The sequence below is a fragment of the Bos taurus genome, chromosome 8 (assembly GCF_002263795.3).
Source record: "Bos taurus isolate L1 Dominette 01449 registration number 42190680 breed Hereford chromosome 8, ARS-UCD2.0, whole genome shotgun sequence".
Classification (NCBI taxonomy): Eukaryota; Metazoa; Chordata; class Mammalia; order Artiodactyla; family Bovidae; genus Bos; species Bos taurus.
This window is the reverse complement of record NC_037335.1, coordinates 44333905-44360474: the sequence shown is the minus strand read 5'-3', so window position 1 is coordinate 44360474 and position 26570 is coordinate 44333905. Positions and strand designations below refer to the sequence as shown.

The 26570-nt window shown below is 39.6% G+C and overlaps 2 protein-coding genes across 10 annotated transcripts in view; both read right to left on the bottom strand.

Annotated features, from left to right (window-relative positions):
• Window positions 1-1562: 1562 nt before the first annotated feature.
• On the bottom strand, window positions 1563-4054 carry FOXD4 (forkhead box D4). 2 transcript variants are annotated; one of them, XM_024996159.2, is made up of 2 exons: window positions 1876-4053; window positions 1592-1810 (listed from the first exon to the last, which is right to left on the bottom strand). In XM_024996159.2, the coding sequence occupies exons 1-2, from the start codon at window positions 2960-2962 to the stop codon at window positions 1680-1682; spliced, it is 1218 nt and encodes a 405-aa protein (XP_024851927.1). In that variant the 5' UTR covers window positions 2963-4053; the 3' UTR covers window positions 1592-1679. The 2 variants fall into 2 exon arrangements, with proteins under 2 accessions (XP_003586437.3, XP_024851927.1); XM_003586389.6 differs by having other exon boundaries at window positions 1563-4054.
• A 5314-nt stretch (window positions 4055-9368) lies between these two features.
• The window catches only part of ZNG1A (Zn regulated GTPase metalloprotein activator 1A), a 52322-nt gene continuing 35120 nt past the window's right edge, over window positions 9369-26570 (bottom strand). For 4 of the 8 annotated variants that reach the window (XM_003586387.6, XM_010807866.4, XM_010807867.4 and 1 more), the window contains 5 exons: window positions 25298-25349; window positions 19464-19532; window positions 19296-19361; window positions 17060-17189; window positions 15622-15938 (listed from right to left, as the gene is read on the bottom strand). In XM_003586387.6, coding sequence (XP_003586435.1) covers window positions 15832-15938; window positions 17060-17189; window positions 19296-19361; window positions 19464-19532; window positions 25298-25349 — 424 coding nt within the window. In that variant the 3' untranslated portion in view covers window positions 15622-15831. Of the gene's footprint in view, window positions 9968-10029; window positions 11566-15621; window positions 15939-17059; window positions 17190-19261; window positions 19362-19463; window positions 19533-25297; window positions 25350-26570 lie in introns of those variants that run through there. The other 4 variants (XM_059889450.1, XM_059889451.1, XR_009495571.1 and 1 more) reach the window with 4 other exon arrangements.

The following is a 26570-nucleotide window of genomic DNA, read 5'->3' as shown; positions in this document are numbered from 1 at the left end:
GGAGCAGACACAGTCAACTGGTGGTGTCTGCCTTGCGGGCGGAGGCTGCAGGTGTTGAGGGGAGGGCGAAATCGGAAGCAGAAACGCGTTTGGCGGCTATCAAGGTTGAGCGTGGGAACTTTCCAGAACACCCTCGGAACAAACTGTTGCAAACCGGGAGGAAGTGAAGATCTTAGGTACAGTGATGGGACGGAAATGAGAAGCTGGGGTAAAAACGGTCAATTACACGGCTCTAAAAACGTCTCTCTGTGTGTTCTCTTCCTCCTGGAAAGAGAAATTCATACTTGGGGCACGGTAGTAGACGAGGGGGAACCAGCTTACATTCACGGAGGAAATTCTTCCAAACCCGCAAGGAACACGATTCTTTTGAAACCTGAGCCCTGCGCAGGACCGCAAGAGCTGCAGGGTCTCTAGAAATTAGCTTTTTCTGGCGGGAGTATTTCTTGATGGACATCTTCGTTTTGTTTGCCTCCCTCCCTGAAACCGAACACAGTGAAACCTTCCTGGTAGCAAAGTCCTTTCAGATTTTTTTTTTTTAACTTCTTTCTATTCTAAAGAAAGGGAATAGAAGTTTGTAGACGAGTTAGAAGTTTGTACAGAGAGTTTTCAAAACTGCAAATATCCAGGATCCGAATGCTTCGTTTGATATTTACCTTTTCTCTGGGCTCTAGTTTTTAAATTTCTATTTTTAAATTGCCTCTTATTTTTCCTGAATAAACTTTGACCACTATATTTAAGATTCACCTCATATCATCCTTCAGTTTATTTGGGAGAAAAATCAATGCTTTAGAAAGATGGAAAATAAATGGAGAATATATAATTAGATGACTCCAATTATTTTTTATTTATAGATTTCATAAATACTAAATTCCACATTTTAAAAGCCAGGATTTTTTCAACTTCAAATATTCGCAAGTTTTACAAACCATTTTGAAAATAGATTTGTTTCTTATGTCCATAATGAATATGGATTATAAAACTAAATTGTTTCATTGAGAGGAAAGAACTAAGTTTTTTAAAAAGTTCTAAATTCCACTTGGAAGGCGAAATAACATAAAATAAACTATGTCGTGTAGTGATTCAGCACTTTATTTAGTCTGTACAGTTAGGTTTAATTTTAACACTGTTCCACGGAAGATGGCACATCAGACACACTGATAGGAAATAAATCCTCTGAAATTAAAATTCTACTCATTACACATCAATTTCAGGAAGACATAAAGGGCACAAGCATTCTGCACTGGACTTGGGAATAATAATTGCAGTTCCTAGGGAGTGAAGACGGGGGAAACATGTAGTGCATTGGACGATTTACTTTCTGCTTTTAACACCAGAACAAAACGCCCCACTCACGTTCATAGTTCCTCTGGAAATGTGCAAATCGGAAAAGCCTTGGAAATCAGGACTGGAGGCTGCAAAAGAAATGGCGAGGTGACGCTGACGCCATGCGAACCGAAATTTGTGGTTGCCTGGCTGCAGGATTCTGATACACACAAGCCTACTCCCGGCTGTGCAAAGTGAAGTGCGCCATGGCGAGGACAGGACGACCTCGGATGGCTCCGCCCTCCGGGTTGGCTCCCAGTCCGCCTCACTGAGTCAGCTCCGGGACAGGTGTAGGTACTATTCGAAAGGCCGGCGAGGTCCCCTCTCCGCCCGAAAGGGCGACCAGCGACGTCAGCCTAGAGCCCTCTGCTCCGGACTGACACCCCAGCAGCGCCGCGGTGGCGGACAGGTGACGGCCCAGCAGAGCGCCCTTGCTGGGAGCGCAGCCGCTGGTACAATCCTGATGCTGCTGCTTCAAAATTGTCCGGGCAGCGGATGCAGCGGCGGCGGCAGCGGATACGTGGAGCAAGGGGGCAGCGGCCTGAGGATGCAACAGGCACGACGAACGCTGCAGCAGGTGGCAGTAACCCCACGGGGTCGAGGGCAGACTCTGCGCGGCGCCTGCACCCGCTCCCGAGACCCCTTGCATGATACTCTCGATGCTGAAGGAGGTGCATCCGCCAGCTGGCCGCGACGCCGGCCCCTTGCTCTCTTCCCAAGGCTGGGAGTCTAACGTGGGCTGCAGCGCCGGAAGGGCGCCGGGGGTCCCCAGATCCGCGCCTTGCTCTTTCCTGGGAACCTCAGCGTAGGCCGGGGCGGAGAGCAGCAGGTAGCGGAGGGGGTGAGGATGAAGCAGCGCGCACGGGCGGCTCCCGGGGGTGGAGGCGGGATAGGCCCCAGTGACAGGCTGTGGCGGGGCCGCGGGCCCGAGCAGCATGCCCGGGTAGGGGCCGTGCAGGGCAGCGGGCGCAGCGGGCGGGGGGAAAGGGTGGTGCAGGTGGTCTCCGGGAGGTGGGTGATGGCGCTTGAAGCGCTTCCTGCGCCGAAGGAAGCTGCCGTTGTCGAACATGTCCTGGGAGGCGGGGTCCAGGCTCCAGTAGTTGCCCTTGCCGGGGTGTCCTGGCTCGCGGGGGATCTTGACGAAGCAGTCATTGAGGGAGAGGTTGTGGCGGATGCTATTCTGCCAGGCGGGGAACTTGCGGCGGTAATAAGGGAAGCGGCCACTGATGAAGGCACAGATGCCGCTGAGCGTGAGGCGCTTGTGCGGGCTCTGCAGAATGGCCATGGTGATGAGCGCGATGTAAGAGTAGGGGGGCTTCGCCGGCTGCGGGGCGTCTCGAGAGGCTGCTGCAGACCCCGTCGAAACCCCGAACTTGGGGCAGAATTCGGAAGAGTTGCTTGGGCTGCCGCTGCTCTCGGTGCCCTCTCCGGGAAGCGCGCCAGCGCCCCTCCGCGCCTCCTGCGGCTGCGGCTCGTGCAGAGGCTCTGGGAACCGCTGACTTCCCTCGGGTTCCTCATCTTCCTCCTCCTCTTCATCTTCCCCTTCTCCCAGGATATCGATCTCACCGTCTTCCCCATCGGAGCCCCGGAGACGGCGCGGAGGTGTGGGGCGAAGGCGCTCAGCTCTAGGCAAGTTCATGGAGGAGCAGGTTCTGCAGATGCCGGGGAGGCAGCGGCCGCTCCACCTGGCTCCGGGCTGGAAGCCTGTGTTGAGTGTTCCAAGAAGCGGAGGCGCTCGAGGTCCCCCTTGTAGATAGTGGTCTTTTACTTCTGCCGATTTGTCCTTTCCCACACCGTCCGGCAAAGATGCACTTTGCCTTTTATTGAAGTTTCTGGGTCCTTGTGTGATGGACTCTGCCGCCCCTCTTCAGAGCCTTTCTCACCCTACTTCAGAGCGCCCTTCCCTCCTCCCAACGCAGTGCAGTGATGAGGGTCCTTTGAGCATTACCCGACACAAGAGCCTTCAGCCTCCTCCTCCTTGCACCCACCCGCCAACATGGAAGGTGCTTCACTCAAGATCAACCGGCCAATCGGGCCGGGAGTTGCATAGACTCTGTTAACGCGCTTTGAAAACCTCTCAAATGAAAAAGCAGGGGCGGGGGGTGTAGGAAAATATGTACCCAACAATCTAAGGCCACATCCATATTCAAACCTGTCCCTTGAAGGATTAAAAATAAGCGGGAGAAGACACTGAAATGTATACGGTGTTTAACTGTAAAAGAATGTGTAACAATAAATGTTTTTGTTTCATGGTTAGTCACCCATTTTCATTGGTGGGTTCTGTCCTCCATAAGAGCTGAAATAAGGAGTTGAAATATTTTTAATGTTCTAACCACACTCCCCAGCTCAAGAGTGAAGTGTGAGAGTGTTGCCTTGTCCCTACTACCTCCTATCTCAGCTTCCCAAAATGTTCTCCATGACTCCAGTTTTCAGAAGACTGAAATATCCTGCCATGAAGCTGTGGAAGTTATCGGTGGAGAGAAAGCAGAAGGGCTAGAGAGAAGTCCCCTTCCAGCAGTGATTCTCAACTTCTTTGAACATTTAACCTCAGTATGAAATATATTTTATACCATGATCTTGCATACAGACTTATACAACTGTGATAAGTTTCATAAAACAGGTGATCATTGATTTGTTTTTAATGGCCATGACCAACTAAATTGTACCAACTAACTAGTACAAACCCAGTTGGAAATATCTTTTACCAAAATGGCTTGACAATTTCAAAGGATACACCCAGTCTGAGACTCAGTCTTTCTCTTCTTTAAAACAAGAACCAACATTAAGCACTTTTTACTGTAATAATAAATGATAATCTTGAAACTTAAATGAGGCAAAAGAGGGCAGCAGTTTTGGTGTCTTTAACTAAATCACCAGGTCATCATTCCCTACTCACACTGGAGAAACGAGATGACAGAGATGCTCTGTTTCAGTCACTTGCCATCCCTGGGAGTAACATGATTTTTAGATTGGCATCATTTAAATCATCCCAGAGAATAAAGTAGCAGTGCTCAGTGCAACTAAATTTAATGTGCATTATGGTAAAATACCAAGCAATAGTATATATTCATAATTTAATACCCCCCTCACCTTCAAAAATTTGAGGTGGCATCTAATAAAAATGCAGAATGAAAATATTGTGCTATGCCACTGTTACTGATAGATAGTAAATCTTCTATTAGAATTTGAAAAATGACGATTTTCAGTGAGAAATCAGAAGTCGGCTAATATAACCAAAAATAGCTTAAAGGAGTTAGTTTCTTTAGGATAAAATTTTGAAAACAGCTTTCTTACTAGTCTTTTTAAAGTTTTATCCTCTAAGTCTTCTCAGTTGTATGCAGTCTAAACTAGAACAAATAACAGAAGTTTTCAAGCTAACAGATTTGTGCTTGAATCCCAAATTAACCAATTACTACGTGTGTGACCTACTCAGCTAAGCTTCAGGAGGGCTGGGACAGGTGTCTTATTCAACCTTTGATTCCCTGATGCCTCCCCCTCAGCCCCCTGCAGGTAAGGCACTTTTCTCCATCAGCACAGGAATCCGATTACCTGGGAAAGGGAGCATTGTTAGTTTTCCTAGAGTCAACTTCTATGGGGATTGGGGTTATTTAAAAATGAAAGGAGAAAAATAAGGACACCCTTAAAAAAAAAAAAAAAAAAAACTATCCCCACTGATGAAAGTATGTTAAAGGGGGCACTGGGAAAGGAGAAAGAGCTCCCAATGGCCAGAACCAGGACAATCTGAGCAACAAAATAAAGTAGCACAAGCTTGTTAACCAAAGTATAAAAAATAGATTGAGTAAAGTAATACATGGGCAGAAGGAAGAAAGAATGTGTGCATGTTCAATTGTGTCTGATTCTTTGTGACCCTATGGACTGTAGTCTGCCAGGCTCCTCTGTCCATGGGATTTTCCAGGCAAGAGTACTAGAGTAGGTTGCCATTTCCTCCTCCAGGGGATCTTCTTAACCCAGGGACTGAACCTATGTCTCTGGTGTCTCCTGCATTGCAGGCAAATTCTTTATCTAGTACATGTGAGTAAAAACGCAAATCTCCCTTGCAGAAAAAATTCCAGATAAACTATGTAGATATTCCACCCTTTAGGAGATGGGGCATAACCACCCCCCCCCCCAATCTTTTACTGTAGGCAGTGCACAATGACTTCCTGTCAAACAGAACCTCATGAAGTGGGGGTGGGGTGGGGAGAGAATAAGTTACCTTGGAGAAACCTAACAGAGGTTTCACCCAGGTGTTAGGTAAAAATGTCAACATCAACAATCACAAATCACACTGATAGTATGTACCCTTGATATCAGGTAACAGTAACTGTAATGTGGTATCCTGAGTAAGATCCTGGAACAGAAAAAGGACATTAAGTACAAACTGCTGCTGCTAAGTCACTTCAGGCGTGTCCGACTCTGTGCGACCCCACAGATGGCAGCCCATCAGGCTCCCCCGTCCCTGGGATTCTCCAGGCAAGAACACTGGAGTGGGTTGCCATTGCCTTCTCCGAATACACTATCTAGGTTTGTCATAGTTATACTTCCAAGGAGCGTGAATCTTATAATTTTGTGGCTGCAGTCACCATCTGCATTGATTTTGGAGACCAAGAAAATGAAATTTGTCAGTTTCCACATTTCCCCCATCTATTTGCCATGAAGTGGTGCGACCTGAAGCCATGATATTCATTTTTGAAAGTTGAGTTTTAAGCCAGCTTTTTCACTCTCCTCTTTCACCTTCATCAAGAGGCTCTTTAGTTCCTCTTCACTTTCTGCCATTAAACTGCTATCATCTGTATATCTGAGGTTGTTGATATTTCTCCTGGCAATCTTGATTCCAGCTTGTGATTTACCCAGCCTGGCATTTTGCATGATTTACTCTGCATGTAAGTTAAATATGCAGGGTGACAATATACAGCATTAACGTACTCCATTCCCAATTTTGAACTAGTCCGCTGCGCCATGCCCAACAGGCAAAGGCTTTAGCAGAAGCAGTTTTTTTTTTGGAATTCTCTTGCTTTTTCTAGGATCCAGTGTATGTTGGCAATTTGATCTCTGGTTCCTCTGCCTTTTCTAAATCTAGCTTGTATATCTTGTACCACAACTTTTTATCCATTATTCTGTCAACAGATATCTAGGTTCCTTCCATATCCTGGCTATTGTATATGGTGTGTTCCTGAAAGGCAGGCACACCACACCCACAAGGCCACACAAGGAAGCTCCTAAGTACAAACTAAGGATATCCAAATAAACTATCACTTCAGTTCAGTCGCTCGGGTGTGCCTGACTCTGCGATCCCATGACTGCAGCATGCCAGGCTTCCCTATCCATCACCAACTCCTGGAGCTTGCTCAAACTCATGGCTATCAAGTAAGTGATACCATCCAACCATCTCATCCTCTGTCATTCTCTTCTCCTCCTGCCTTCAAATTTCCCAGCATCAGGATCTTTTCCAATGAGTCAGTTCTTCACATCAAGTGACCAAAGTACTGGAGTGTCAGCTTCAGCATCAGTCCTTCCAATGAACATTCAGGACTGATTTCTTTTAGGATGGACTGGTTGGATCTCCTTGCAATCCAAGGGACTCTTAAGAATCTTCCCCAGCACTACAGTTCAAAAGCATCAATTCTTTGTTGCTCAGCTTTCTTTATAGTCCAACTCTCACATCCATACATGACTACTGGAAAAAAAAATGAGTTTGACTAGACCAACTTTTGCTGGTAAAGTAATGTCTCTGCTTTTTAATATGCTGTCTAGGTTAGTCATAGCTTTTCTTCCAAGGAGCGTCTTTTAATTTCATGGCTGCAGTCACCATCTGCAGTGATTTTGGAGCCCCCCAAAATAAAGTCTCTGTTTCCACTGTTCCCCCATCTATTTGCCATGATCTTAGTTTTTTGCATGTTGAATTTTAAGCCAAACTTTTTCACTCTCCTCTTTCACTTTCATCCAGAGGCTCTTTAGTTCCTCTTCACTTTCTGACATGGGGTGGTGTCATCTGCATATCCGAGGTTATTGATATTTCTTCCAGCAATCTTGATTACAGCTTCTGCTTCATCCAGCCTGGAATTTCGCAGGATGTACTCTGCATATAAGTTAAATAAGCAGGGGTGACAATATACAGCCTTGACCTACTCCTTTCCCAATTTGGAACCAATCTGTTGTTCCATGTCCAGTTCTAACTGTTGCCTGTTGCCCTACATACAGATTTATCAGGAGGCAGGTAAGGTGGTCTGGTATTCCCTTCTCTTTAAGAAATTTCCACAGTTTCTTGTGATCTACACAAAGGCTTTGGTATAATCAATAAAGCAGAAGTAGATGCTTTTTCTGGAATTCTCTTGCTTTTTCTATGTGCCAACAGATGTTGGCAATCTGATCTCTGATTCCTCTGCCTTTTCTAAATCCAGCTTGTACATCTGGAAGTTCACAGCTCACATACTGTTGAAGTCTGGCTTGGAGAATTGTGAGCATTACTTTGCTAGCATGTGAGATGAATGTAATTGTGTGGTAGTCTGAACATTCTTTGGCATTGCCTTTCTTTGGGATTGGAATGAAAACTGACCTTTTCCAGTCCTGTGGCCACTGCTGAGTTTTCCAAATTTGCTGGCATATCGAGTGCACCACTTTCACAGCATCACCTTTTAGAATTTGAAATAGGTCATCTGGAATTCCATTACCTCCACTATCTTTGTTCATAGTGATGCTTCCTAAGGCCCACTTGATTTCACATTCCAGGATGTCTGGCTCTAGGTGAGTGATCACACCATCCTGGTTATCTGGGTCATGAAGATTTTTTTGTATAGTTCTTCTATGTATTTTTGCCACCTCTTCTTAATATCTTCTGCTTCTGTTAGGTCCATACAATTTCTGTCCTTTAGTGTGCCCATCTTTGCATGAAATGTTCCCTTGGTATCTCTAATCTTCTTGAAGAGATCTCTAGTCTTTCCCATTCTATTATTTTCCTCAATTTCTTTGCCTTGATCACTGAGGAAGGCTTTCTTATCTCTCCTTGCCATTCTTTGGAACTCTGCATTCAAATGGGTCTTTCCTTTTCTCCTTTGCCTTTAGCTTCTCTTCTTTTCTCAGCTATTTCTAAGGCTTCTTCAGACAATCATTTTTCCTTTTTGCATTTTTCGTGGTGATGGTCTTGATCATTGCTTCCTGTACAATGTCACGAACCTCTGTCCATAGTTCTTCAGGCACTCTATCAGATCTAATCCCTTGAGTCTGTCACTTCCACTGTATAGACATAAAGGACTTGATTTAGGTCATACCTAAATGGTCTAGTGGTTTTCCCTACTTTCTTCAATTTAAGTTTGAACTTGGCAATAAGGAGTTCATGATCTGAGCCACAGTCAGCATCTGGTCTTATTTTTGCTGACTGTATAGAGCCTCTCCGTCTGTGGCTGCAAAGAATAGAATTAATCTGATTTCGGTATTGACCATCTGGTGATGTCCATGTGTAGAGTCTTCTCTTGTGTTGCTGAGAGTTTGCTATGACCAGTGTGTTCTCTTGGCAAAACTCTGTTAACCTTTGCCCTGCTTCATTTTGTACTCCAAGGCCAAATTTGCCTGTTACTCCAGGTATCTCTGGACTTCCTACTTTTGCATTCCAGTCCCCTATAATGAAAAGGACATCTTTTTTGGGTGTTAGTTTTAGAAGGTCTTGTAGGTCTTCACAGAACTGTTCAAATTCAGCTTCTTCAGCATTACTGGTTGGAGCATAGACGGATTACTGCGATATTGAATGGTTAGCCTTGGAAACGAACAGAGATCATTCTGTCATTTTTTTTTTTTTGGACTTTGGTTAATAATAATGTAACAATATTGGTTCACTAATTGTAAGAAATGTACCATACTACTGCCAGCTGTTAATTGTGTGAGTATAAGGGGTGGGGGGTAGATATGGGCATTCCCTTCTACTCTTTGCTCTGCTCAATTTTTCTGTAAATCTAAAGTTGTTCAGAAAATTATAGTTTATTAAAAAAGTAAACATGAGGAAAGAGGACTAGCAGCCAAAAAACAGAAACTCAAATGTCCATCAACTGATGAGTAGAACAAAATGTGGTCTATAGAATTTTATTCAGCAATAAAAAGAAACAAAATGTTGATCCATGCTACAACATGGATGAACCTTGAAAACATTATGGTAAGTGAAAGGAGTCTGAATGGGCAAACCTATTGGGACAGAAAGTAGATGAGTGGTTGCTGGGAAATAGGGGCAGGGGAAATGGAGAGTAACTGGTAACAGATACAGAGTCTGAGAGCTATGAAAATGTTCTGGAACTAGATAGTTGTAATGGTTTCTCCTTTACCTGGGGATATACTAAAGCCAAGAATTGTATACTTCAAAGGGTAAGTTTTCTGTGAATTATATCTAAATAAAATTGATGTACAAAATAATGTTGTTTAGTTGTTCAGTTGTGTCAGTGGCTCTTTGTGACCCAGTGGATTGTAGCCCGCCAGATTCCTCTGTCCACGGGATTTCTCAGGCAATCCCACTAGAGTGGGGAAGCCATTTCCTCCTTCGGGGATCTTCTTAACCCAGAGACTGAACCCATGTCTCCTGCATTGCGGATTCACTTCTTTCAATATCACCTCCATGTCTCCTCCACAGGTGGATTCTTTACCACTGAACCACCTAGGAAGCCTATACAAAATACATCAATGTAAAAAATAAAGAGCTGTATCAATGAAAGGAAAATAACTGAGTTCTTTGGAAACAGAAATCAAGTTTATTATGGCAAGTAATTCTTGAAGGGAAAAAAAAAACATGGGCGAGGTGACTCTTTGTCCCATCCGATTCTTTAGTGTTGCCTCACTTTGTGCTCATGAAACACTGCAACATTTAACACGGGACCCATTGCATAGTGGCAGATTACTTCTTTCCTAACACTGAATAGGCTTTTTTCTTAACACTGAATAGGCTTTTTTCCTGAACAAATCTATCAGGGCTTCACAAACACCATCCATCCTACTTTGAAAAACCAACCTTTCTAAACTACAATACAGAAAAGACAGATATCTAATTTCTCTCTATTTCACTATGAAAATTAAAGGCAATTTGGTTATTGAAAGTTACGGTTGATTCTAATATTAGGACATTCTGAGAAAAAACAAATCTTGTTCTCCTTTCTCATCACAGTAGGCCAAGCTGCTAGACATTCAAAGACAGAATTCACTTCTTTCAACATCACCTCCACATTGTATGGCATTCCTAGAACTGGGAAAGGCCTTTCAAAGCAATCTAAAAGTACAGGTTTCCACCTATACTACTAATCCAAAGGAGATATTTATTCAATTTGTAGCCAGCAACCAAGCCCACAGATGTTTAAAAGCCTTTTAGCTTTATTTTGCTGGTAATTCCCTTCAAACTTCATAATCTAGGAATTAGAGACCCTTTCAATCCCTGGTCTTCCCTCACCTCTGGAATGACTCTTCCTCCAGCTATCTTAAATTCAGTACCCATGTTCTTGCCCTTTCACTAAAAGCTGGAAAAGGCCTAGGAAAGAACCATTTGTTTTAAGAAGTTGTGCAGAACCTTGAATATTTATCAAATCTTGCTGGAAAAGGAGAATTCACATTTACTGAAACTCTATATTCAGAGTGCTTTAAATATAATCCCTGGAACAATTCAGAGAGATTTGCATTTTATCTTCATTTTATGAATAAGGGAGCAAGGGCTCTGAGAGATTTGGTAATTTATCCTATATTACTCAGTAAACTATAAAGTTACAAATGAGCTATGCCTAAATCATGATTATCATTACCCTGAAATCATAATACCCTGAACATTTTCTATGGGTAGCAGAATAGCGGCCCATGTTATTAATTTGTTAGTTAGATTTCCATTATAAAAATAAAACCTCTTGAAGATATAGACTGACGGCTCCAAAGCCCTCTGAAGCACAGGTTAAACTGGTAATGTCTCTGATGAATGAAAAATTTCACTTTGGGAAAAATAAGAACAAAGAACAGAACAATGTATTTAAAATAACATATAAATAACATAAAAATACAGTAAAAAAAAATTAAATTAAAACAGATGTCAGTCCATCCAGAAAGGCAAAGGTTAAAATGTGTTAGGTAGGTTTGGAAAAATGGGTACTTTCATATACACCTGTATCACAGCAGAAAGGTATAGCCAGTTGGGAAGGCAATTTATCTATCAGTATCTATTAAGAACTTTAAATGTGCATATCCTGGAAGCCAGTGATTCCACTCTTACGCATCTCTTCTGGAGAAACACTGTCACATAAAAACAAAGAGGCACACATAATGTTCACTGCGGCACTGTTTTCAATGTCAAAAACAGGAAACAATTAGTTCATTTACCACAGCAATCAACCACATCACTTGTCCAGCTCAAAACCCATCAGCCACTTCCCAGGGCTTTCAGAATAATCCAAATGTTTTCCTCTTTACACCAAATCTTTTTCGCAGAAGCAAAAGGCCTGGCCCTGGCTTACAACTCCAATCCCATCCCATACCTATCTCATACCTGGCTTTCTAACCTTTCACCACCCTCAACTTCTTCATGGTTTTCCAGCATGCTACACTGGTTCCCACATAAAGGCTGTCTCTACTACTTGCTCCCTCTGTGTAGAAACTGCTCCCTGACTTTGCATGAATGACTCCTTTTAACTCTATTCTCAACTTAAAAGCCACCTCTGGCAACCTGGATGAATCTTGAGGGTACTATGCTAAGTGAAATAAGTTACAGAAAGACAAACACTGTAGGATTTCACTCATATGTGGAATATAAAAAACAGACATAATAAATAAACGAGCGAAACAAACCAAACAAAATGAACACATGGATGCAAACAGCAGAGCAATGGTACCAGAGGCGAAGGGGATCAGCTGTATGGGGAAAGATGGAAATCAAATTTCTGGTGGTGAGCACACTGCAGTGTATACAGAAGTGAAAATACAATGTATGCACGAACCTAATACAATGTGAAAGGCGAATTTCACCTCAATTTAAGAAATAATTTTTTTTAAAAATATGACAATTCTCCCGAATTATACTATAGAAACGCAATCCCAGTTAAAATCCTACCAGGCTTTTTGAAGAAACTGACAAGTTAATGACAAAATTTATATTGAAAACAAAAATATCTAAAATAGCTATAACAACTCTGAAAAAAGAAAAAAAAAGAACAAGCTTAGATTATTTACACTACCTAATTTCACAATTTCAGTTCAGTTGCTCAGTCGTGTCTGACTCTTTGCAACCCCATGAATCACAGCACCACCAGGCCTCCCTGTCCAACTCCCGGAGTTTACCCAAACTGATGTCCATCGAGTCGGTGATGCCATCCAGCTATATCATCCTCTGTCCTCCCCTTCTACTCCTGCCCCCAATCCCTCCCAGCATCAAGGTCTTTTCCAATGAGTCAATTCTTCGCATGAGGTGGCCTAAGTACTGGAGTTTCAGCTTCAGCATTAGTCCTTCCAATGAACACCCAGGACTGATCTCCTTTAGGATGGACTGGTTGGACCTCCTTGCAGTCCAAGGGACTCTCAAGAGTCTTCTCCAACACCACAATTCAAAAGCATCAATTCTTCGGTGCTCAGCTTTCTTCAAAGTCCAACTCTCACATCCATACATGACTACTGGAAAAACCATACCTTGACTAGATGGACCTTTGTTGGCAAAGTAATATCTCTGCTTTTGAATATGCTATCTAGGTTGGTCATAACTTTCCTTCCAAGGAGTAAGCATCTTTTAATTTCATGGCTGCAATCACCATCTACAGTAATTTTGGAGCCCCAAAAAATAAAGTCTGACACTGTTTCCCCATCTACTTCCCATGAAGTGATGGGACCAGATGCCATGATCTTCGTTTTCTGAATGTTGAGCTTTAAGCCATTTTTTTCACTCTCCTCTTTCACCTTCATCAAGAAGTTTTTTAGTTCCTCTTCACTTTCTGCCATAAGGGTGGTGTCATCTGCATATCTGAGGTTATTCATATTTCTCCTGGCAATCTTGATTCCAGCTTGTGCTTCTTCCAGCCCAGCATTTCTCATGATGTACTCTTCTGCTGCTGCTGCTGCTGCTGCTGCTAAGTCGCTTCAGTCGTGTCCGACTCTGTGCGACCCCATAGACGGCAGCCCACCAGGCTCCCCTGTCCCTGGGATTCTCCAGGCAAGAACACTGGAGTGGGTTGCCATTTCCTTCTCCAATGTATGAAAGTGAAAAGTGGAAGTGAAGTCGCCCAGTCGTGTCCGACTCCTAGCGACCCCATGGACTGCAGCCTACCAGGCTCCTCCGTCCATGGGATTTGCCAGGCAAGAGTACTGGAGTGGGTTGACAATAAGCAGGGTGACAATATACAGCCTTGATGTGCTCCTTTTCCTATTTGGAACCAGTCTGTTGTTCTATGTCCAGCTCTAACTGTTGCTTCTTGACCTGCATACAGGTTTCTCAAGAGGCAGGTCAGGTAGTCTGGTATTCCCATCTCTTTTAGAATTTTCCACAGTTTATTGTGATGCACAGAGTGAAAGGCTTTGGCATAGTCAATAAAGCAGAAATAGACTTACTCTAAGGCTAAAGTTACCAGGACAGTGTACCATAAAAAAAAAAAAAAAGACAATGATTCAAGCTGTTTGAAATATATTCTCAATAAAATAACATACCTTCTTTTTCTCATATTTTCTAACAAGCTTAATAATTTTTTTAATTTTTATTCTTCAGCATTTCAGAACATCATTCTGATTTAAAAAATTTTTTTATTTATTTATTTTTGGCTATGCTGGGTCTTCATTGATGTATGCAGGCTTTCTCTAGTTGCAGTGAGTTGGGGTGGCTTATTGTGGTGGCTTCTCTTGTTGCGGAGCACAGGCTCTTAGAGCCCACAGGCTTCAGCAGTGGCACATGGGCTCAGTAGCTATGGTGCATGGGCCCAGCTGCCCATGGCATGTAGAATCTTCCTAGACCAGGAACTGAACCCAGGTTCCCTGCATGGGCAGGCAGATTCCTAACCACTGGAGCACCATGGAAGTCTCATTGTGATTTTTAAAATTTATTTTTAATTAGAACATAATTGCTTTACATTTTGAGAACTTCATTGTACGTTTCCTGAACCTTCATGTCATATATGGTAGTAGTTATGGAATAACTCAGTTTCATCTTCTTTCTCCTTTGAATGTTTCCTAAAATGTTTCTCTTTGTTCCTCCTCTCAATGAATTTGTTAATTCATAACATGTTTGAACTCAAGTATTAACTTAAATAAATTCTATATCCCTTTGGTGCAATGGGGAAAAAAAAGACAATGAATCAAAATAATGTCCACGGAAACACACACACACACGTACACACAGGTGATTTTTAGCAAAGGTGCAAAAAGCTTATTCAAAGGGGAAAAGAGTTTTCAAGACATAACAATAGAATAATTAACTTGAGATGGATTGTGGTACTAAATGTGAAGAGCTAAAATTATTAAGTTCCTAAAAGAAAACATAGGAAAGATCTTTGTGATCCTAAGATTATCAAAAAGTTCTGAAACAGGTATGCATATGCTCAGTCATTTTGACAGTCTTCTAATATTTAACAACCATTAACTCTTCTTTAAATCTCATCTCATGCCTTTCTCTTACTATCTGAATATAGTTATGCTGACCTGGCCTTCAGAAGGAATAGGAGAAAAGTAATCCAATATATACTTACTTACACACCTACTATTTATATAAAGACTGTTAAATTATCAGAAGTTTTCTGTAATTATATTTAAAGTACCCTGTCACTTTTTAGTTTACATTGAAAAATAAAGAAGTTCAAAAAACCCAAGATGGATTTAATACCAGCAGTAAAATCAACTCTAAAATTAAAAGTTCTATAATTGAAATCTTTGAAATATATTTCAAAGTGAATGGCTGAATTTCCATTACAGTGACTACCAGTAAGGCTTAGAATCTGACTCTAAGAATAAGAGAGAGTCTCAAATAATTTCTTTGACTCAGAAATTACAAGTAATTTCTTACAAGTCTCTACCATAATAAAGCTCTTATTTCCCTTAATAAAACAGTGACATATTTGTTTTTAAAAATTTTTGCTATTATCAATAAAATTACATCCAAGCAATCAGCTGAAGTTCTAAGGGAAAATGATAATGTTGAAATAAGTTTTACCATTAAAAAAATTATTTTTAATTGGAGGATGATTGCATTACAGTATTGTGTTGGTTGCTGGCATATATCAACATGATACCACTATTATTATTAAAATTTTCATGGATGAGAATTTCAGCATATGTAAACTCCAAAATAAGTTTGCAAATCATCTGTCTACAAAAAAACAGTCATAGGAAATTACATTTTATTGAATGAATGCCAAGGGTTTTATATTACTGATTTACTGTATTTATGTGACTCTATAAAATAAATACTATTTTAAAGGATACACTGTAATTCATAAGAAAAGTAATGCAAAAAATAGATGCTTGAAGTACATCCAACAAGAAACTTATTCTCACTTTTATCATCCAGTCCTTTTGGCGATACTTCTAGTGTTATGGACAAACTTGATCTTCTTGGAAATGTGTTGTCCATCGCTTTTCTGTTTCAGTCACAGTAGCTATAAATAGTTGTTTAAGAATATCCTTATCTAAATTCCTGCCTGTAAACAGAACAAAATATGGTATGATTATATTATGCTTATTAAAATGACACAGTTTACATATCAAGTCTAGACCATTAAATGCTTGATAATCTTGAGAAATTTATGAAAACAATAGTAATTAGTGAGTCCTTCCTTAACTTTCTAATTAAGTCCCTGAAAACCAAGCTGACATTTGGATTAATCACTTTTCTAAAAATATTTGAGCTTCCCTGGTGGCTCAGAGGGTAAAGTGTTTGCCTGCAATGCAGGTAGACCTGGGTTCGATCCTGAAGAGTAAAGGGCAGGACTTCTCTGATGATCCACTGGTTAAGAATCCGCCTGCCAATGCAGGGCACACAGATTCAATCCTCCTTCACAAGATCCCACATGCTGCAAAGCAACTAAGCCTACAAGTCACAACTACTGAGCCAGTGCTCTACAGTCTGTGAGCCACAGTGACTGAAGCCCACTCGTCTAGAGCCCATATTCCAAAACAAGAAAAGCCACCACAGTGAGAAGTCCACTCACCGCAACTACAGAGCAGCCCCTACTTGCCACAACTAGAGAAAGACCACATGCAGCAACAAAGACTCAGTGCAATCAAAAATAAATAAGTAAATCAGCTCTGCTTTCTACTAAAAAAAAAAGCAAAGGAATTAATAAGTTCTTATGATGATATCACATAATTAGCACAAATACGTTAACCACAAGCTTATCTGAATTTACAAAAGAAGTTAAGACTGGCTAACACTGCTTAGGTAGCGCATTATATCCCTCTCTCCATTTTTTAAAAAAATATTTATTTGTTCATTTATTTGGCTGTACTAGGTCTTAGTTGTGGCGTGCAGGAACTCTTAGCTGTGGCACATGGGATCTAGTTTTCTGATCACGGTTTGAGAGTGCAGAGTCTTAACCACTGGACCACCAGGGAAGTCCCTAATTTTTTTTTTTTTTGCTTTAGAAATTTAACTGTCTATAAGGGAAAACTATTTGAAAAAAAAAAAGATATGTATGTACATATATATATATATATATACACACACACATTACTTTGCTGAATTACTTTGTCGTATGCCTAAAAATAACACAACATTGTAAATCAACTATATTTCAATTAAAAAAAGTTAACTGTTACTTACCAATAAGGACCAATCGGTTTGTTCTCTCACTGTCGTCTTCCCAGTTCACTGGTGTCTCCTCCAGATCATATAGCTCATGGACACCCTGGACAATCACTTGTTGCGGTTTGTCTTTGATTGACACTAGCCCCTGCTCAGAGGAGAACAGCCAATCAGCCACAGTTTGAATTTAAAAGCAGAAATTGAGCACCAATGTTAATGCATTAATTATCCCTATTTCTTTTTAAAATACATAATCATAAAGAACATATTGTTAAAATTCCTTAATTCCAGTTATTTGTGCATTAAAGTTTCCTAAGGCCTCCAATTTTTAAAACATGTTTCCACATAATTTTTTTTAAAAACCCCTATTTCTACTGATAAAGTTAATATATGTATTAAGATGTGTATTCAGTGTTATCACAATGAAAAACTGAAACAACTAAATGATAAAACATGTTAGGTATCAAATTCTACCTATTATTCTACTTTTAAGGACTTTATACTTATTTCCATTTTAGTAGGAAAATTTGAGACATTAAAGGATTTTGATGATAATATGTTTTTGAATGAGTTGCATTAAATGAAGTAGATAATGATGAAATAAAGGAAAAGAAAAACTATTGTTACTTATCTGAATAAAATCCACTTTATATTGATTTGTAGAAATAAAGAGCAAATTATCTAATAAACTGGCTCCTATGGGAATGATACAATTTCTCTGAAATAATATTTATTAGTTATACATATTTATTATAAAATAATACAATACTGAAAAATAATAAGAGACAAACCACTGTCATTACCACCTCACAATTCCTGTGTATTTTTGGTAATATTCATGTATTTTAGGTGTATGTTCTTCCAGTTTCCTTTACTTGTGCCGTTTCGTTTTCTACTTTTTATTTTTATTATTATTTTTTTTTCGTTTTCTACTTTTTAAAGTTGAGTTTCAATACGTAAGAATAAACATTTTGAAAATAATTACCTAAGCATTAATCTTATATAAAGTCTTTGAAGTATCAGCTGTTACTAGAGTTCACATTTTAAACATACTGATTATTACAAGACTAATACTTTGTAAGAGCAAAGAGAAGGAACTCTATGAAGAGAAAGGCTGTGTTGTCTCAGATGCCCCAGTGTTGCTGTGATGAGAGGAAGGCCAAAAGGAGAACCAAAGAAAGGAAGAACTAGAGAAAATGTCACATATCTAAGAACAAGATCTAAACTGGGATGGTGCAGAATGAGCCACTGAACTCTCTACAGAGTGGTATACATGACTGCTTAATTCTAGGTAACCACCCTATACTCACTAGGGATAAAAGCAGTTACAGAATGAAATATGATCTTTCAATTAGGATCATAGAATGCAGATTGGGACAGAATCACGGAGAAGCAGCAGACCTGGCTTAGTTCCTCTGCGTGGGAATGATCTGGGAGTACACTGGGATTCACCTGTGTTCCTTTGCAGTGCCAAACCCAGGTAGAGCCTGCACAGGAGGTAAAGAAATCTAAATACTTTCCCTGTCACTCTAGTGACCCCAGGAAGTTGGCTGCTAACCAGAGAATCTAGTTACTAACAGTAATGATAATAAATAGCATTAATAAAACCCTAAGCACATTTCTGAAAACAGAAGACTGCTCATTGGTTAAGCACACAGCCTAGAACACACAGCTCCCTGGAAAAAACACCTGTGTGACATAATAAAGTCAGATAAACATGAATGGATTTCCAAACATAGAGCAAGAATTCTTTTAGTCCTTCATAACTTTGTTGCACAGTATATCAGATGTTTAGTGTCTGCTAAATGCACCACGAAGCATAAGGTTCGGCTGTGGCAAGCTTTCCTCTGTTAATGAAGCTCTCTCAGAAACAGTAACACGAGAAAACATTCCATTTTCTCTGACTGACCACAAGTTGTATGCCAAAGGGAGGGAAATTTCAACAAGTCAAGCTCATTAGCCAGATAACTGCTCAGAGCGCCTGGAGTAGAGAGCAAGGGGGGATGTTCCAAGGCATGCAGCCTGTTTAGCTCAGCACCCGGTGAAGCTGTGCAAATAAACCATGCTCTTACGCAACTATGCAATAACTTTCAAGGCTTCTTTTCAGAAATGGAAATAAGGAAAAATGAAAACACACAAAGGTTATTTGAACTAAACCTAGCGCTTGTGTTTTTGACTAACTATGGGGCTCTTTTGTAGCAGCCAAGACAGTGACTTTACCCGAAAGTATGAAACCGTAAACTGTGTACCACACCTTCAGTCGTATGACCTCCATGCAGGCGTCATCCCTGTTCCTCACATTCTTTTCCCACAGAAGATTCTGTATCAAGTGACATATTTTAATAAGATCAACCACTGCTCAGAAGAACAGCTACATGGCAAAACAATTGATAAATCATTAATAAGTTAAAAGTGCATTCACCTGAATATAAACATTTAGACTTTCTTCCTCTGCATTTCCTGGTACTTCAAATGTGACTGTAATAATACTCTGTAAATCAAGAGACAGTCAATAATGATTTTTAAAATAATAATGTCAATCTATTTTTTTTTTTAAATCACAAGTTTCAAGATGAAAAGTAAGGAAACATTCATGGACATATGTGTTGCCTTAACAATTGTATTAGGTATAACTTTTTCACCATAATTGTTGATTTCTGATATCAGCAACTCCACGTTCTATATTCTGTAGCTAGTCAATGGTTTAGTATTTACACAGAGAAACTCTTATGAAAAGATACTCATTGTTTAATGCATTCTTTACAAGATTCTCAGCACTACAGGGAAGGTTAATATAAAGAGTGTATCAGCTATGCACTAAATAAGGCACGTTTGTCTGAGTCATTTTATTTCATCTCATCATTTACTCATGACAACAAACTGTGGATTAAAGAGAATGATTTCCATTTTATAAATTGGGAAGGATGAGGCTCAGAAAAAATAAACTACCCAGAGCCAGGAATAAAACTCAAATGCAAAGGTTCTCTGGGAAATATAAACACAAATTGAAAGATTCAGTTTATCTCTGACTGAACATGTTCCAAAAGAAGAAGAGTTCCAAGAGATGAGAATGAGTTTTAGAAGGTTGACATTAACATTTATAGAATGTTAACTTTGAGATTTATTTTTTCTCCTGATCTTGATAAATCTCTCACTGACCACTCTAAGCAATCAGAAGCTTAAGATTTCCTCTAACTGAGCACATAATTAAAATCCAAACCTCCATTTGCCACAGTAACCCAAAATTCTAAAATTAATGATAAAAATACACAAGAGCTAAGCATAACACAACAAAAGCACAAACCCCATCTTGGAGAATAAGATGCTCAAGCCAAGCTTTAAAACAGACAGAAAGAATACACCAATATACAGCACTGCATAACTGCCTAGAAACACATATCTTAACATTACAAATCACACCTAAAAATCCATACAGAAATGTACAGCAAATCATAAAGCATATCAAAATACACAGCAAAAGATTGCCAAATGAAACATAATTTGTTAATTTCAAAAGACAGCAGTAATTTAACCTTTAAAAATGCTTAATATGCATCTTATTCAAGTTGGATAACTTGGCTTTTAATGTTGGGAATGTCTCAATATAGGACTCAATACTGTATCAGGAATGATTTTTGCTTTTGGCAAGTTAGAGACATGATGGTATTTCTAAAGAATACAATTAACTCCAATGTGAAATTTCTAAAAAAGGTTTTAAAAACTATGACAATGCATCATGGGACTTGAGGGAGAGAGACATTTTAGAACCAGATGTTTTTCTGTACCAATAAACTCTTCTCATATTAGACAAATCCTAAGAAGATGAGGTGGCTCAGTGGTAAAGAATCCACCTGCCAATACAGGTTCAATCCCTGGCTCATGAAGATTCCCTGGAGAAGCAAACAGCAATTCACTCCAGTATTCTTGCCTGGAAAGAATACTGGACAGAGGAGCCTGGTGGGCTACAGTTCATGGGTCGCAAAAGAGTCAGATAGACATAGCAATTAAACAACAATAAAGAAGATGAAACCCATAAATGTGCAGTGCAGAAGATGAGGGTCACAACTCAAGAGTTCACCCCTGGCTCTATTAATAAGTATACATAGATTGACACCTGGGTTTTCTCATCTACCTTTCCCTGTTCAAACCCAGTTCCTCTTTATCAGAATGAACAAGAAATCCATGAAAAACGAATGCATTAAACATCATTCAGGGATAAAACTTTAATGACATACATAATATGTTCTAGGTATTACCCATTTCAGACTTTTTCCAGTTTATTTTGAATCTAAAATTAACTCTCCTTTTCCTGTACACAGAAAGAAGGAGAAAACTGAAGCAGTAATTCAGAAGACTAAAGCAAAATAAGGTACTGTCCCTAAAATAAAAAATAGGAATAACTCTTAAATATTAGGATTTTGGTCTGTTTGTTCTTTAACCTACTGGGTTATCTCCCTCAGTTTCCCACTCTTTTGCAAACAATATCTAACATGTAGTAACACGCTGAAACTCTAGTACTTTGGCCACCTCATGCGAAGAGTTGACTCATTGGAAAAGACCCTGATGCTGGGAGGGATCGGGGGCAGGAGGAGAAGGGAACAACAGAGGATGAGATGGCTGGATGGCATCACTGACTCGATGGACGTGAGCTTGAGTGAACTCCGGGAGATGGTGATGGACAGGGAGGCCTGGTGTGCTGCGATTCATGGGGTCGCAAAGAGTCGGACACGACTGAGCGACTGAACTGACTGAACTGACTGAACATGCGGTAACTTCCGTATCTTTTTTATCTGGAAAACTAAGCCCCCTAATGTGCTAAAATGCAAAACCTCTCTCTCCACTTTCTACTCCTCTAGCTTCTTTCCTGTGACTCCTCTGCTGTGATATCCTGCCACCAGCCACACAGCTAAACATTTGGTGTTTTGATCCAAATCCATCTGCCTTCTAGATTTCCCTATTTCTATTATTAGTAATAGGTCCCTTTTGTCCATTTAGGCTTGTTTCCCATCACTACTGTCTTTCTGTACTGCTCACCATCGGTTAGTAAGGCTATCCAAGCAAGCCAACCTGTTTCACAGTACTCACTGTCTACCATTTCTGTTCTCCCTGTAAATAACAGAGATCAGGCCCTCATCACAGGGTATTTGGACTTCTGCAGTATCTTCCTGCTTGGTCTCCTGACTCCACACTCCAATCTAGCTTACTGGACACTGTCCAATAGTACAGAATGAATTCTCTTTGCCTAGCAAATCAAAGCCTAATTAATACCTTAGCTCAAATTCTAATACCAAGCATTCATCAGGACTTCTGCTCTTCTGGAGCACTGTTACTTTCCCACCTTTAAAGATCTGGACTGCTCTTTTCCTTATATCTTCCAGTCCAAAAGGAAAAAAAAAAAAAAAAAACACACAAAAACCAAAAAGCCTCCTAGTTTAAGGTTTCTTGTTGGCGTATAAATCAGAATAGCAGTTATAACTCTGGAAGAAGAAGGGTTAACGACTGGGAAGGGGCAGAAAGAAATTCTCTTAACACTTTTGGAAATCTTTATCTTGATCTCAGTAAGAATTACAGAGATATCTGTTCGTGTGTACATACAAATACACATGCACAAATACAAATAAAGATGCACTGACTTGCAAACTAAAAACATGTGTGCTTTACTATACGTTAAAAAAAAACAAACAAAGATCTGTCTTTCATGAAGCCTCAGATCCATTAAATCAAATGAGACTGTTCATGTTACTGAATCTCACAGTCCTTGGTCTGCAATATTGTATTATACTTTGCCCTATGTTGATATACCTAAAGTAGGAAAGTACATCAGAATCTTCTGTAGAGCTTTTTAAAAAAAGAAAGAAGGACAAAGATTGGGCTATCCCATTTCTTGATTATAAACTATACTACAAAGCTACAGTAAGCTCTACGGAACTGGTACAAAAAGAGACACACAGATCAAGGGAATAGAACAGAGAGCCCAGAAATAAATTCACACTCATACGGCCAATCAATTTACAACAAAGGAGGCAAGAATATACAACATGGAAAAGATAGTCTCCTCAGTAAATGGCAATGGAAAAACAGAGCAGCTACAGGCAAAAGAATAAAACTAGCCCACTTTCTTATAACACAAACTTGAAATGGATAGAAGATTAAATTTAAGAGCTGAAACCAAAAAACTCCTAAAGGAAAACAGAGTCACTATACTCTTTGACATAAGTCTTGGCAATATTTTTTTGGATCTATTTCCTTAGACAAAAGCAACCAAAACAAAAATAAAGAATGGAACTACATCGAACTAAAACATTTTTGCACAGCAAAAGAAACCTTCAATAAAATGAAAAGGCAATTTGCAATTGATTTGTCTAATACATGATTAATATCCAAAATACATAAAGAATCATACAACTCAGTATCACAAAAAACCCAAACAATCTGATTCAAAAATGAGCAGAAGACCTGAACACACATTTTTGCAAGGAAGACACACAACACAGATGGCCAACAGACATGTGAAAAGATACTCAACATTACTAAGCATCAGGGAAAAGCAAATCAATCACAATAAGATATGACCTCACATCTTTCAGAATGGCTATTCTCAAAAAGACAACAAATAATAAGTGTTAGTGAAGATGTGGGGAAAACAGAACTCTCATGCACACTATTGGCAGAAATGAAAATTAGCACAGCCACTAGGGAAAACAGTAATGAAGCTTCTTCAAAAAAATAGGACTACCATTTGTTGCTGTTCAGTAGCCCAGTCATGTCCAACACTTCCACTTCTAAGAAAATGAAAACAGTAATTCAAAAAGATATATGCCCCCTAATGTTCATTGAAATATTATATATTTACAATAGCTAAGATATGGAAACAGAAGTGTTCACCAAGAAATGAATGCATAAAGATGTGGTGTGTGTGGGTGTGTGTGCGTGTACACATGCACATATGTATGTGTATACACACAACAGAATACTACAAAACTATAAAAAGACTGAAATGTTGCCATTTGTGACAGTACGGATGGGCCTACAAGTATTACGTTAAGTAAAATAAATCACACAGAAAAAGATAAATACCATGAATTCACTTATATGTAGAAACCCAAAAAGCAAAACAAACAAACATGCATAACAAAACAGAAGCAGACTCATAGATAACAGAGAACAGACTGCTACTGCTAAGTCACTTCAGTCATGTCCGACTCTGTGCGACCCCAGAGACGGCAGCCCACGGGGCAGCCACCAGGCTCCCCCGTCCCTGGGATTCTCCAGGGAAGAACACTGGAGTGGGCTGCCATTTCCTTCTCCAATGCATGAAAGTGAAAACTGAAAGGGAAGTTACTTAGTCATGTCCGACTCTTAGCGACCCCATGGACTGCAGCCTACCAGGCTCCTCCATCCATGGGATTTTCCAGGCAAGAGTACTGCAGTGGGGTGCCACTGCCTTCTCCGGAGAACAGACTGGTGGTTGCCAAAGGGAAGGGTCGGGGGATAGGCAAAACAGGTGAAGAGGACTAAAAGATAAGAACTTTCTTTCAGTTGTAAAATAAGTGAGTCATGAATATTCTATTAAGAAAAGTTTCTCAGAGAAAAATGACACAAATGTGGTAGTATAGCTCCCCATAAATATGAGCCAAAGTGGAGACAGGTAAGTATGCTGTTATCATGGCCCTATTAAAATTGATTCAAAAAATTAGTGACAATCTCAAGCAAAAGGAGAGAATGCAAGACGCACTACTCACTCACAGGCCCCCTTCTCACGGTGTTTAAATGGAAGAAAGAAGTTATCCTAGCTCCACCACACACAAGTTGCTTTCAAAAAAGGTGGGTACAGTGAAAATACATTTTGTTTCTAGCATCTTTCCTGCCTTTCCAAAGTCAGTTTTTATTTAAATAAGCCATGGATGTCTATTCCAGACTTTTCCTTAATCAGTTAGTTAAATATACTTGAAAATAGGCTGCATAAAGAACTTCTAGGCCACTTTTATATAGTAATTCTCATCAAAAGAACTAATCAAAATATGTTGACTGACATGTAGAATGGAGAAGCCAGAAAGCATGATTTTAAGATTTTAAATAACTCTGGTTTGATGAATTCTTATTACTTATTAAGAAGCTAGATATAGATGACCTCAAGAACATTTAAATTATGAAAACTATCAAAACAGTTTAAAAATGCTTTTTAAAAAAAGTTCTAATAATTCTAAACAGAACAAGGTAGTTAAAGATGATTTAAAAAAATTTTTTTTTTTTTACCTGATCAAGATGAGGTTGTGTTGTTGGCACATGTTGAAGTTTTTTCTGCAAACTAAGAATAACTGATTATAAATTCAGAGCTAAACATATTTCTCATTTTACCTTATATATTACTTAGAGACACAAAGCAAAATAAGAGAGAACTTCCACAGCTAAATCTGTTACATAGTTCCAATGTTACATGCTGTTTACATATTCTAATAGACAAATGCTAGTAGACTGCTTACAAACCTCTCATAAAAATGTACATTCATTGACATACATACATATACACACAATATAGAGAAAAACTAATCTTAACTATTTTGTGTGGTTAAATAGGTTTCTTATTTCCAAAAGACCTAATATAGGCCTAGGGAAAATATATCTAAACATTTTACAACTGCTGAACATTTCATCTACTCTCCCCTTGAAAATAATGCTTGAACCTAAAGAAAATTAGAAGAATAAGTTTTTTCCATATCAATGTTTTCCCTTGAATGTATCTACTTTAAAAAAATTAACAGTATCCATAAATGTAAGCCTTCTATTCAGTCAGTTACCAGTGGCTGAGAGAATACTAAAAGACTCCTAAAAATACATTGTTCTGATATAAAAGGAGCTAAAGATCAATATGCTATAACAAATTACAACCCTAACAACTGCAGCATACCTTCAGAGACTGATGGGGGTAGGTTGGAAGGAGGAAAAGGACTTAAAACCTTGCAGATGTTTTGCCTTGGAGAACAGTGAGGGGTAAATTAGTAACACCAAGTTTAGGAAAGAGAAAAGGCTTGTAGGAACTGTTGAAGGGAATGAGTCTCCTTGGGGGGTCTCAGTAGGGACAGTGTCAAATTAAATCCTTCCCAGCTGGTTGCTCAGGAAAGGATTCTCTTGTTAAGCATCTAAGCACAAAGAAAAGTTATGCAAAGACCTTATCTAGAGCAGGGCCTTCATGTTAAGTAGTTATTTCTTTTAAGCATCACTAACGCAGTAAGTGTAGAATGAAATTACCTTGGAAACTTTGAAAAAATTCTATGTTCTTTCCCTGTGTTTAATATTTAATATTGGACAATGACTGCCTACAACTTCCACAGGCAAGAAAAAGTTTTCCTCTACAAGTCCCTGGGTGGGTCTGAAAATTAGACAAAGATTAAGAAGAGAAAAGCATATACATTCATTTAATAAGGGTTTTGGTTGACAAAGGAAACTTCACAGTGAAATGAAGACCTGAAGAAAGGGTAAACCTGGGTGTTTCTGTGCTAGGTTTGATGAAGAGTGGAAAGCCATGGAG

Excerpts from the sequence above, each read along its gene's own strand:
- FOXD4 (XM_003586389.6), bottom strand. The coding sequence starts at position 2,962 with ATGAACTTGCCTAGAGCTGAGCGCCTTCGCCCCACACCTCCGCGCCGT.